The sequence below is a fragment of the Poecilia mexicana genome, unplaced genomic scaffold, assembly GCF_051168715.1.
Source record: "Poecilia mexicana isolate PSO_F unplaced genomic scaffold, ASM5116871v1 scaffold_22, whole genome shotgun sequence".
Lineage (NCBI taxonomy): Eukaryota > Metazoa > Chordata > Actinopteri > Cyprinodontiformes > Poeciliidae > Poecilia > Poecilia mexicana.
This window is the reverse complement of record NW_028263391.1, coordinates 20,636,900-20,649,322: the sequence shown is the minus strand read 5'-3', so window position 1 is coordinate 20,649,322 and position 12,423 is coordinate 20,636,900. Positions and strand designations below refer to the sequence as shown.

The 12,423-nt window shown below is 39.2% G+C and overlaps 2 protein-coding genes across 2 annotated transcripts; one reads left to right on the top strand and one right to left on the bottom strand.

Moving 5' to 3' along the window:
- Positions 1–455: 455 nt before the first annotated feature.
- On the top strand, positions 456–6,999 carry LOC106921659 (ubiquitin thioesterase OTUB2-like). The gene is made up of 5 exons (XM_014993476.2): positions 456–643; positions 733–851; positions 2,197–2,281; positions 2,948–3,139; positions 3,987–6,999. Exons 1-5 carry the CDS (start codon positions 563–565, stop codon positions 4,191–4,193), a joined length of 684 nt encoding a protein of 227 aa, XP_014848962.1. The 5' UTR covers positions 456–562; the 3' UTR covers positions 4,194–6,999.
- On the bottom strand, positions 4,248–12,131 carry ddx24 (DEAD (Asp-Glu-Ala-Asp) box helicase 24). Its single transcript, XM_014993472.2, has 8 exons — positions 10,757–12,131; positions 9,329–9,718; positions 9,011–9,164; positions 7,807–8,319; positions 7,640–7,715; positions 5,765–5,953; positions 5,559–5,688; positions 4,248–4,642 (listed from the first exon to the last, which is right to left on the bottom strand). Exons 1-8 carry the CDS (start codon positions 11,526–11,528, stop codon positions 4,368–4,370), a joined length of 2,499 nt encoding a protein of 832 aa, XP_014848958.2. The 5' UTR covers positions 11,529–12,131; the 3' UTR covers positions 4,248–4,367.
- Between the last annotated feature and the right edge of the window lie 292 nt (positions 12,132–12,423).

Below are 12,423 nucleotides of genomic sequence, written 5' to 3'. Positions count from 1 at the left end.
CAACTTAGAAAGCAGAGCATTAAAAAAATAAACTCTACAGCTATATATTTAGCTGATTCTACAATATTAATTTAAAATCGTTGTTTTTTTCCAGCAATTTTTTCAATTAAAATTTGTATTTTCCAAAATTTTGCAGAGTAACATTGTGTTGCTGCTTTATTTTAAGTTTTTTTTTGGTCAATCTTTAAGGGAAAACAATTAATGTAGAGGCTACAATACAGGAAAAATACAATAAAAATGATAACATGATAGTTTTATTCAACTAATGCACATAAAGTATTTTTAAATATTTTAAGTGAATCAGTAATCCATTTGCTGTAGTCTTAAAAGGACGTAAATGTTTCGACCATACAATTTCTTTAGTATGACGTCAGCATTGCTAAACGTGGACTGGCCCTTTAAACAGACTACGCACATGCTCTTCCGCAAACATCCGGTTTTCGGGAAAGTGGAAGTAAATTTTTTTTTACAAAACGTTTCAACGCTTCTTTTGACGTGCGTGGTGTTGCGTGTGCCCGTGTGAAGCTGCGCTTTGGTCCCAAAGCTGCTCGGCTGTCGGCAGATGGAGGACTGCAGCCTGGTTTCATGCATAGAGGACATTTCATCGCTGCTGCCGGAGGGAACACTGAGTCCCAAGTACCAAGTATGAGGCTTCATGTCCAAAAGAAAGCAGCTTCTTCTGGTTTACTCGGTCCGCTGTGTCGTAAACAAACACAACTCCTCCTCTTTTAGGATTTGGGCCGCCAGTTTTCGGCAGTGAGGAAAGTCTACGGCGATGGAAACTGCTTCTACAGAGCGATCTGCTTCGCACACCTGGAGTTGATTCTGCACAACCCCAGAGCCCTGCAGAGGTCAGTATTGACCTGTGCAATGCAGACACACAGACACCCAAACCAAGGGTGTGCAGAGTGCGGCCCGCAGGGCATTTGAGGCCCTTTGACTTATTGTGTGGGGTCCATGACAATGTTATTATAGTTAAAGGGCAGTATAGTGTGTTTTCAAGGCATATGGAGACATTTTATAGCACAATAAAGCAACTCTGTTAACTTCAGTTGTTATAAGAATGCTAAATATATCAAATATGACTTTAGTTCGTAATTTAAGGCCTTGAATTTGGGCTCTTTAAAAACTCTTGCGCTTTCTGAAACTCCGTCAGTTTCAGATTGCAATGGTAAAAACAAAGTTTTTACCAGTGCACTACTAACAAGTAGCTCTTAAAATGAGCTCAGCAGTTCCACCAGGTGTTTGCTAATTGCTGCTGGCTAGTCTGAAGGAGCTGGGTGTTGGAGGGCTGCACTCCAACACTCCTCCTCAGAACCTGCAGCTCTGAGGAGCAGCTGTGGCTTGAAGGCAAGGCTAGGTCCATCCAGCTGTTTCACACAGCTAAATGGTTGCCATGGAGATTAAAAGATGTATCAAACATACATGAAAGAATCAAAGCAACACTCCAGGTGTATTTTTGACTAGGAAATAACAATATAACATGACGTAAAGCTCAAAAAAATTGTTCTTGCACAATACTGCTGTTTTACTAAAACTAGCAAAATAAAAACTGAAACTGAGAAAACATTTTTGCTAATTAAATTAATAAAAGCAATAATTGGAATTATACTATACATCTATGAAACTAACTAAAGCACACTGAAATTACAGACATATCCTTCGCTTTCATCTTTATGAATCTATTTATTAGCTGTCGTCAAATTACGGTGCTCCATATTCCTCCTGGCGGCATTAAGCTAATCTGCTAAATGGATTTCTTTGAGGAGCAAGTAACTTTTCAGAGAGATATAGCAGCTTGTTTGAAGTAAATAATTCCCTGATGTTGATGAAAAAGTATTAGATCCACTGGCAGATTATTTCACTTATAACAACATCCTTCTTATAAGTGAAATAATCTAGCAGTGGAATGTTTTTGTCAATATTAAGGAATTATTGACTTAAAACAAACTCCTGTATCTTGCTTTTTTTTTTTTTTTTCTGTTTTTGGTCTGAGTCATTGAGTCATTTAGACTTGACAGTTTTGGGCCATGTGATGAAACATTTGGCCACTCCAGCTCAAAGCACTAAAGAAATAAACTGAACTCTGCACAATCCCAGCATCAGTATCTTTACTCTGCAGAGACCCAGAGCCAAGCTGAGGTCAGTATCACACATAGAAAAATGTTTTTTATGTCTTGTCTTTCTTTATTTCAGATTTAAGGACCAGGTAATACAAAGTGTAAAAGTTCTGATTTCTGCAGGATTTGAAGAGGCTTCATTCGACCACCTCCAGAGCACAGTGAGTTTCCCTCTCTTTTGTTTAGGAGACATTTTCCTAATTAATGCACTTTAGATAAAGTGATCATTCACATATATATATATACACACATTTTTAGCTTATTAAACAAATGAAATTAAAAAGCACAAAACAAGGGGCAATATTTATATTGTGGTGGAGATTCAGAGCAGGAGTTTCTTAAAGAGACAGTCCCAATTTCAAGGCGTTGAATTACAAATGTCTTTTTAGTCATATTTGCTACATGGAGCATTTTTAACACTCAAGGTCATATAATTACTTGATTGTGCTATAAAATGCTTTTGACTTTACAATTTTGGCTCTTATGGCTAAAAGTTTGGACACGACTGCCTTAAGTCTTAGTCAGCTTCTTGGTTCTTATTAAAATACTTGAAATAATTAACATTGCCCCATTGTGGAGCCAACACTTTCTAGAAATATAGACGGGGATTTTCAAACGGCAACCTTTGTTTCACTTTCATTTAATCAAACCAGTTGAGCCCAACCAACTGGTTTGGACTTACTGTGAACCTTTTGGCATCAGAACCAACAATCATCCAAACAAACAGCTTTAAAAATATTTCTTGCTCTGGCTGCAGGAAAGAAAAATGACAGAAATGTTTCCCTCCTCTGCAGCTCTATCTGTTTACCGTTTGTCTCGCCCTGCAGGTCCTACATGTGGTGGATCAGTGCATTGCTGCGCAGCATGAAGACGTTCTCCTCAGGCTCTTCAACGAACAGATCATCTCAGACAGCTTTGTGCAGTTCCTCAGGTTGCTCACGTCTGCACACCTCCAAATCCATGAAGACTTCTTCTGCAACTTCGTTGAGGCTCCAGATCTGAAGGTGTACTGTCGTCAGGTAGGGAACAAACCTAACGCCTGCTGAGAATATTTATTATTGGGAGTTTAAAATGGATGTAAGAAGGTGTTAATTAATGAGCTAACTGATTTTTGTGGACCAACTTTAGATTAATAAGCGGCCTTTTTTTTTTTAAAAAAACCTGAATTTTCTTACTGTCTTGCAGTAACAAAGAACTACATTTTGAAAGTGTCTCATTTTCAGTTGTATTAAAACTGAACACATTAAATAAAATATAACAAAACCGGAATCTCTTAGGTTGCTGAATTAATATGTGAACCAGTAAACGGAGATGCTCATAAGGAATCATTGTTTGCTCTTGACGAAATGTTTAAACTTCTTTCCATAAAGTACATTAAAGCCCTCAAATCAACCTTGCTTATTGGCATGTTCTTTTTCACGTTAAATTTTTTATCCTTTATCCTTTGCGCCTTTTTGTCATAACAACTTCGCCTTTGTATCATATCGGTACTTTTTGAATGAGCGCGATCAAGGTCAAACTTAAGGAGTTTAACAAGCATTTATGTTTCGAAACGTCTTAAGGATTTTTCGGGTGTTTATTTCAAAACAGAAGTGCATAAAGTGCATTTTGCATCCCAAACCGCACTTTGTTTGGACCGTTACTCTTCGCCGTTCTGATATGGCCGCCATCTTTGTTTGTTTCTGTGTCAACTGCTCTTGCGGCGCCCTCTGCTGGATGGCGGGCAAACTACAACACTAAGTTGTAGTTGGTGTTGTAGTTCCGATCTACGTTATTCCGTAGATCGGAACTTACTTTAACCTAATAAGTCATGAATTATTTGTTTGCACTCGTGGTGCTGATGGAGTCTTGTTTGGCCTCGTTCAGGAAGTGGAGGTGATGGCCATGGAGTGCGACCACGTCGACATCTTGGCCCTGTCGCAGGCTCTGGACGTTGGGATCCACATTGTGTCCATGGAGGGTAACGAGCAGCAGCTGGTGCACCACGTCATTCCCGAGGGAGTGGATCCATCCGTGCATCTCCTCTACCAGGCTTCACATTACAACATTCTCTACCAACGGACTCGCCTGTGACCAGCTCAGGAAGCGGCCAAATGACGATAATAAAAACACACTCAGGCTTTCAGATCATTATGAAAACAGAACTTTATAAAATATAGCAGCCCATCCTCAAAGCTACACAAATATAAGAATTATTAAAGGTAGAATTAAGCTCTTTTTAGTGCAGAAGCTTTTTCTTTAACCACATTATTCCTGCTTCTTGATCCTTTTCCTTTGTTTTTGTTGTTTCTGCTGTTGTGGGAAATATCTTTTCAGCTTCTTCTGTCCAGAAATCCTGGTCAGGGCGCTTTCCATCCCTGCAACAGGCATGTTCGCCAGGGCCAGTTTTCCCATTTTAGTCGGGTACTTTGTTTTTACCAAGTTCTTAAAAATTGGTTGAGAGATCAGATGTTTTAAATTCTTCTTCATCTGCTTTACCATCTTCTTCTGCTCCGTGTCTGTTTCCTGGTCTTTAGCGCTGCCTGTGGACACAGATGGTTTTCAGTATTTTTTTTTAGTGATTTGAGTATTTTTTTAACTTAGGTTTTTCTCAGCTGCTTTAGTACACCCATTGCAGATGGAAAAAGAGGGGAAACAAATACATTTTCTAGAAAAAATAAGGACATTTCTAAGTTTGAAAAGTCACATGTTTGCTAGACGTAAAAAAAATTGACGTTTTAGAAACTTAAGCGTATCAAAAATTGAAAGATCTCCAAGTTTTTTCTAAGATTTGAGTTTTTCTAGCAAATCTGCAACTTCGAATCCAGAAATGTCCTCAATTTCTCTAGAATATTCCTGAGATTACTCAAAATGTAATTTTTTTTTTGCACATTTTTTGACTTTTCAAACTCAAATTTGGTTTTTCTCCAGAAAACTGAGATTTTTTGGCGAAAAGTTTTTTTTGTTTTTTTTTAGCTACAATGGCCCTAATAGTCTGTCATATGACCGCATATTAGGACCACGCTAAAATAGCATTACGAGAATAAAGTCGTAATGCTTTATCATATTATTTTGACTTATTTTCATACATTATTGTAATGACTTTATTCTCATGCGAGTTTTGTCTCATGACTTTATTAATTTTTATTTTTTATTAGTATGGCTCTAATACTCTGTAGTACTTTTGTGCATTTCTCAGTACAGAATTTAAATTCTTTGATCTCCCATAATTACAATATTTGTCATCAAAACAGATAATCCTGAGTACACCGTTATATTAACATGACGGCAGTTTGACTGTCTCAATAAAATGACTGGTCATACTGAATCAGAGATTTTACTTTTGATTGATGAGCTAAGGACTTTAAGAAACTTGTTTTTTTTGCATGAATTGTTTTGAGAAATGCACCAAAGTGACTGGGAAAAGCTGTAAACTGAGTGCGTTTAACTTAATTTTACCGATCAGGAGGTCATCGTCGAGGTCGACCTCCAGGGCCTCTGCTGCCTGCTTGAACCACGAGTCATGCTGCTTCTCCCTGTTGTTGTAGTATTCAATCTTTTCTATTTTCCTGGCGAGGTTCACGCGCTCCTGTAACATGCCAGACGTTTTGTTAATGGAGACATAAAATCACAGAGCTCTGCCACATGATGCTGATGGATTATACCTTGATGGCCTTCATGCATTTGTTTTCCACGGGGAAGGTGGCGAGCTCCTCATCCTTTCCCAGAGTTTTGGAAATCTTTTTGAAGTTTATCACATCGTCTGGGCCGATGAGCAGCAAGCTGAGCCCCTCCTTGGTGGCTCTTGCTGTGCGGCCGCTCCGATGGACATACGTCTCTGATGTTCGAGGAACCTGCATGATAAATTATTGATTTTTTTTTACATCCACTTTGCTTTATTTCTGCACTAGATTCACAAAGCAAACTACACTAAAGACATGCAGGAGCAATCCTGCCCACTAACGCCAACACATTTTGTTTGAGATTGCTGCTGTTTGCTCTTGAACACATACAGTATTTTTATAATTAATACTTTAATTGAGCCACTTGAATATCTTAAGGGGCACCTTGTAAGCACAATTCACTTTCTCATGATTTTATGCTTCCATTTGGGTCTCAGCTTCTCTTAAAAACGGGCACAATCGACAGGCACTTCACTGTCACCTAGCAACTAAAGCTGAGCTCCATCACGTTTGTTCTGCTGATTTTACCACTGTATGCACGGTACAATGGCTGCTGGAAAAGACAAGTGTTTTGTTGTTGACGTATCATCCAGAAACCACTTGCTGCATTCTTGTTGGTTGTGTAGGAGGCTCGACTAATGCTTTTCGTAGATGTACAGTTGCATAGTTGCACATCTGTTTACAGCCATTTTCACAGTAGAGTGTAAACATTGAGTTGAGGGGTGTGTGGCCAGCAGTAGCTTATTTGGATTTAAAGTGACAGGAGGCCCTAAAAGGAGAACTGACCAGACTAAAATCTCATTATCTAAGACGATTTGTACAAAAAATTTAATCGATAGTTTTGTAAACCCCATAAACCTTCCTAACCTGTTCAAGGTAGCATAAAAGGTCACATTTAACCTTTTTTTTTTTTTTTGCTGTCTATTAGGAGACACTAAAGTGTGTGTGTGTTTTTTTTTATGATTTCTTAACATTCCAATTCAAAATGCATTTTTTAAAATCTACTACTATTGCTGCTAATTTTGTTTTCATTTGCTGGTGCAGGAATCTCTAAAGTTTCACGTTTTATTGTTTTCCACTGGGTGGAAATATTTGTTTCATGTATTGTAAATCCAGCAGCTTGGATGGGAAACGATGTAATCGTTTTTTGTTTTAAAAAATAAAAATACATAAATTGTCATGCAATGTACATAATAAAGAGGATATTCATATTTTTACATCTGTTTGTGCACTGTGAAGGTAATTCAGCCAAATCAGTGCAGGATTCTTATTGAAATAGATGTCAACTATTTTAATAGTCAATTAATGCAGACTCAAAGAAGGCGATTTACTGAAAGAACACACTTAGAGCAGTTAAGACAAAACTGTACAAAGAATGAACATCTAAAATAAAAACATCTCTGTGTTCTGCCCATAACTCCTCAAGTGGCATTTTTCTTCATTTTGTTCAAATTCTTTAAAAAAATCCTTATTAGGTGACTTTTGCTATCCAATTATTAATCAAGTACCGTAATCCAAAAAATCACCCGATCAGTTCTACACTGTATTGATAAGTCAAGCAGACAGAGCTGAGCTTTTCACATGTTGGATAAGCTGCAGGTGCACTAAACTAAGGAATGCTATGCTGCATTTTAGGCAATAAAAATGTTTATTTTCTTTAAAAAGTTTATTAAATTGTTTATTTGGAACTTTATTATATAATATTGTATAAAACAGGCTTGAATGAAAAGTCTGCAGAATGTGCGATTAAGAAAAAAAATAATCGTTGGAATAGGTTAATTGATAACTTAAAGAATCGTCAGTTGCAGCCTTAGAGAAGTTATTGAGGCTGAAGGTGAGAGGATGCCATGGCCTCACCTGGTAGTGAATAACATGCTGAACGTTGGGGATGTCGAGGCCTCGCGCCGCCACGTCGGTCGTAAGGAGGACACAACTGAGGGGACAAGTTAGGACGTCCAGCGTTAGAGAAACAAATAATTACTGAACTCTTTCCTGAAGTGACACCTGACGGCTGCGGGACTTACTTCTGTTTTTCTGCAAAGCGCTCCAAGTTTTTGAGGCGATGTTTCTGGTGCATGTTGGCATGCAGAGGGAGAGGGTTGCAGTCCAAGATGACCAGAAGAGCACTGAGCCTCTTGATGCAGTCGATGCTGTTGGCGAACACCATGGTGCGACCGGGATACTGAAGCAGGAAGTAGTACAGGTAGAAGTCCTTCTCATCCTTCTGACAATGGATTTGCGTTTCAGTCAGGGTCTCCACGGTCGCCTCCTTCCTGGTGAGGTCGAGGACTTTCGGTTTGGACTTAATCCCCACCTTCTCCATCAGGATTTCCAGTTTGCTCCGGTTGTCCAGCTGCCGCCTCTTCTTCTGCAGGACACGGCTGGGCAAGCCGTGGACCATCGTCAGAGTGGCGGAGAACACGAATGTCTGTCTGGTGGGGTTGAAGTGTGTGGTGTTGAGCATCTCCAGGAGGTTCTCCAGCTCTGCGAAGTGACCTCTCTCTACCATGCGGTCAGCTTCGTCAATAACCAAACACCTGCAACACGGCATCACTGAATTATCTCTTTGTTTTATTAGCGATGGATAATACGGCTGAAAAATGTATCAGGATAAGAGCTTCTCATATCAATCAATATCCATAACAATTGATTTAAAAAAAAAAAATACTAAACAGCAACTGTAAAAAAACAAAACAAGTATTTCTTTCTGAATTAGACACATAATGTCAATTTTAATAGCTACAACAACATCATTACTATTAAATCCATCTTTAATAGCATCTTTAATACTTAGTAGAGCAGCTTTTGGTTGTTATCACCTGCTGTAAACAGGCTTCATAGTCAGAATGAGGATCTGGCAGAGCTCCTGAAGACCACTACTCATAGGTTAACTATTTTCTCATAAAAGCAACGGGTTTGCTTATTTATGTGTATTTCTAGCATAGTATTTGCTATGCTATACTTCAGAGCAACTTAGTTCAAGCTGCAGCTGCAACAAGGCTTAAATAAAAATCTGTAGATTTTGATTATCAGATTAACCTTCAGAACAATCGATTACTCCAATAATCGTTAGTTGCAGCCATTTGCGCTACATTTGCAGGTTTTAAAAGGAGGTTTCTGTGTAAAATGTATCATTTTCTTTTTGCCGAAGAAAAGAAAATGAGTAGTATGCTCAGTCTACGACTCTCTGTGATCTTTACTAGTTAAGGAATCTGAACCTTGACTCACTTCAGCTGTCTGAGGTTGAGCAGATGAGGATGCCCCTCATTGATTAAGTCCCACAAACGTCCCGGAGTGGCGATGATGATCTCCGGTCTGCGCTTCAACATCCGCCGTTGTTTCTGCTGTGCCATGCCACCCACCACTATGGCCGTTTGGATGTCTACAGGGTGGAAAAAAGCAAAGGAAAACGAGCTTTTATTTTAAGCAAACACCACTATTAATTTATTCAGTTTAAAGCTGCAGGCGCTACGTTTAACACTAATTTTAGAAGGACTATTAAGTGGGTCCACTATTCATTCACATGGCCGTTTAATGACGACTCACCTGTGTATTTTGCAACAGCATCGATGTGGTGTTTGACCTGGACCGCCAGCTCCCGGGTCGGAGTGAGAACCAGTCCGAGGAGAGGCCGCTTCCGCCCCTCAGGTACGTTTTCCTTGAAGTCAAACTCCACATCGTCAATTACTCGAACACATCCGAGCTGTTCGTCCTGATCTTCACCCTCAGAGTCCTGTTCGTCTTCATCAGAACCAAGAGTTTGATCCACTTCCATTTCCTCATCTTCCACTGAAGCCTCCATGCCGTCCTTCACCTGCTGCTCTCTCGTTTTGGACTCATCTGTGTCTCCCGGTTCAGACGTTATCTCCGAAGCGTCCTTCCACTCCAGGATGGTGTGGATCATGGGAATACCGAAAGCTAAAGTCTTACCACTTCCTGCAATTACAAAACAGCTTCTGTGACCAACATTTAGGTAAGATTTTCTGATTCAAGACATTTAAAGGGGCGAAAGTTTTATCCCGAACTCTTGTGGTACCATTGTGATAACGGTGACGATACGAACTACCTGTTGCCGTTTAACGGTATAACTGACTGCATGACATAGCAATGACAGATAAAATACACTAGATAGAAGACCAGTTACATAAAGAAGTATGATTTATAGAACTAAAATGCACACATTAACTGCATTTAACCATATTTTCACATTTATTGAAACGCCTTTATTGAGAAAGAAAAAAAAAAACTGGACAAAAGTAGTAAAAATAATCTTGACTGTTTTAGGGATTTTTAAGTGTCATTAATTGGATTTTATTGTGGCAATAAATCAAAATCTTACAAGAAATTAATCAAGATAAATAATTAATAACATGCTAAATGTCTCTCCTACCTTGGACAGGTTAGGATAGCTGTTTGGGCTACAGAAAAACATGTTTTTTTTTTGCACAAAATCATTCTCAGATGATGCGATTTTAGACTGCTCAGGTCTGCCTATTTTGAGTTGTCACTTTAAATCCAAATAAGCTCCTGCTGGCCACACCCACAAACTTAACATTTACATGCCCATATAAAAACAGCTGCAAACAGATGCTCAATTAAACAACTGTACATCTTTGAAAAGCAGAAGTGGAGCCTTCTGTGCAACCAGTGAGAACGCAGCAAGTAGTTTGAGTCGTAAGTCTATATATAACAAAACACTTGTCTTTTTCAGCAGCCATTGTACAGCCGTTAAATCTGCTGATCAAACATGCTGGAGCTCAGCTTGGGTTGCTAGGCAACAGTGCAGTGCCCATTGCGACTTAACAGCTCATTTTCCAGATACCCAGAAACATTAACTTATTGCCGAAAAACAACTGCATGTTTTTGTTGTTGTTGTTTTTTAAGCATTTGGATTGTTTTTAGAAGCAGTTAAGAACCAAATTGATGTAAAAAAAAAAATTGTGTAAATTGTGAAATTTGTATAATGGGTCTTACCGGTCTCAGCCGCCCCCAGGATGTCCATGCGGTCTCGAATGGCTGGAGGCAAAGCCAGGGTTTGAATGGGAGTAGGTGACGTGAATCCCAGGCTGCTTAAAGCCTTCAGCACCGCAGAGGGGACAAATAGATCCTTCCAAGCACTCACATCAGAGTTTTTCTCCTCGGAACCAGAAAGCGCCGCGTTGGTCCAGTTCTTTGGCTGCTTTTTGGGAGGTTTTCTCTGCTTCAGACGGGGTTTTTCTTCTTCTGGAGGTTTGATTGCTTCTTGGTTCTCTGTGACTGCAGCCTGCTCTGTTTGCTGCCTTGGTTTCTTCTTCTTCTGCTTCTTTTTCTTCTTCTTTTCTGTGTTGCTGGACTGAACGTGTTCAGAGACAGCAGCTGCTTCTTTCTGACTCTCTCCATCCTTCTTACTGGAAGCTTCTCCTTCCTGCTTCACGTCCTCATTGGTACTACAATCAGCCATCTCTGGATCATTTTCAGCAACTTTCTGACGTTTCTTCTGCTTCTTCTTTTTGACAGGTTCATCCAGAGACTGCTCGGCTTCTCTCTTCTTTGCTCGTTTCTTTTCCTTTCTCAGCTGTTTTTCTGCCTTCTCGTTGTCTACCAGACGGTAGGAGGTCAGCTCTTCGAAGCACACCAGGTCCTTCAGGCCTTCCTCTGCGAACAAATGAGGATCCAGCTCCACTGGTTTCCATTTGCCCTTAATATCAAAGCTTAATTTTACCGAGGAGCTCCGCTTCCCCACAGTTTTCCCCTTCTTCGGCTTCATTTTTCTTCAAACTTTAACCAGTTTCGCCAACGTGCTGAACTAAACACCGAGTCTGACTGCGCATGCGTCCTATGCGCTTTAAAACTAGGTCAAAGTTATTTAACAGTTAAGTTTTTATACTAAATATCCGTCTGAAGACGATCAATAACAACAATTTACCGAAATTGAAGCGGCTTCAGTCTGGTCACACAACGCATGACACGAGGGCGCAGCCATGACAGTATCATCACGTGGTTTGTAAAAACTTTATTCATCCAGAAACGTTAACAGTGAATCGGGATCGTCCTCTTTACAACCGATTACATGTTACAATTTATTTTTTTTAAATTACAATATTTAACTACTCTTAAAATGGATGTTTGTGTGTCTTTAGAGAAGCCAGAAAATTTAAAAGCCGAAAGTACAGTAAACAATGTAACCTTAATGTACAAAAGTTATATACCAAAAAAGTAATATTAATCTGTATGCACCTAAACATAACCAACACTCACCAGAGGCACTGATATGAGGCGTATGACAAGCAACATATGATAAATAATTCTATTTGAACAAGCTGCCCACCACTTTTATGCATTTACAGTCGATAAGGAGCAGGGGTGTATGGAGCTAAATTGGGGCCATAATGGTTGTTCAAAACATGCTTTTTCAAACTTAAAATAATAATTATAATAATTTTAAACTGAAAAAAGGAGTTATACTCTACTCCGGGTGCCAAATAATAAAGAAAAGACTGGTTGTCATTTTGTAGCATAGGGAAACGGAGAGAGAACACACATTTAAAGGCTCTTGTCAACATAAAATCAATATTTACATGTCTTAACAATTATATTGATCCTTAGTTGGTGCATATTGTTATGAATATTTTTTTTACCAGCCAGCAAAAGAACTGGGAAAA

What these genes read in the sequence shown, in the direction of transcription:
- ddx24 (XM_014993472.2), bottom strand. Translation starts at nt 11,528, where the DNA reads ATGAAGCCGAAGAAGGGGAAAACTGTGGGGAAGCGGAGCTCCTCGGTA. An exon ending in TGCTGTTGCAAAATACACAG is followed by an intron (nt 9,165 to 9,328) that starts GTGAGTCGTCAT and finishes TCCACCCTGTAG; the next exon opens with ACATCCAAACGGCCATAGTG. An exon ending in CGCTTTGCAGAAAAACAGAA is followed by an intron (nt 7,716 to 7,806) that starts GTAAGTCCCGCA and finishes TTGTCCCCTCAG; the next exon opens with TTGTGTCCTCCTTACGACCG.
- LOC106921659 (XM_014993476.2), top strand. Translation starts at nt 563, where the DNA reads ATGGAGGACTGCAGCCTGGTTTCATGCATAGAGGACATTTCATCGCTG. An exon ending in CACTGAGTCCCAAGTACCAA is followed by an intron (nt 644 to 732) that starts GTATGAGGCTTC and finishes CTCCTCTTTTAG; the next exon opens with GATTTGGGCCGCCAGTTTTC. An exon ending in TCGACCACCTCCAGAGCACA is followed by an intron (nt 2,282 to 2,947) that starts GTGAGTTTCCCT and finishes CTCGCCCTGCAG; the next exon opens with GTCCTACATGTGGTGGATCA.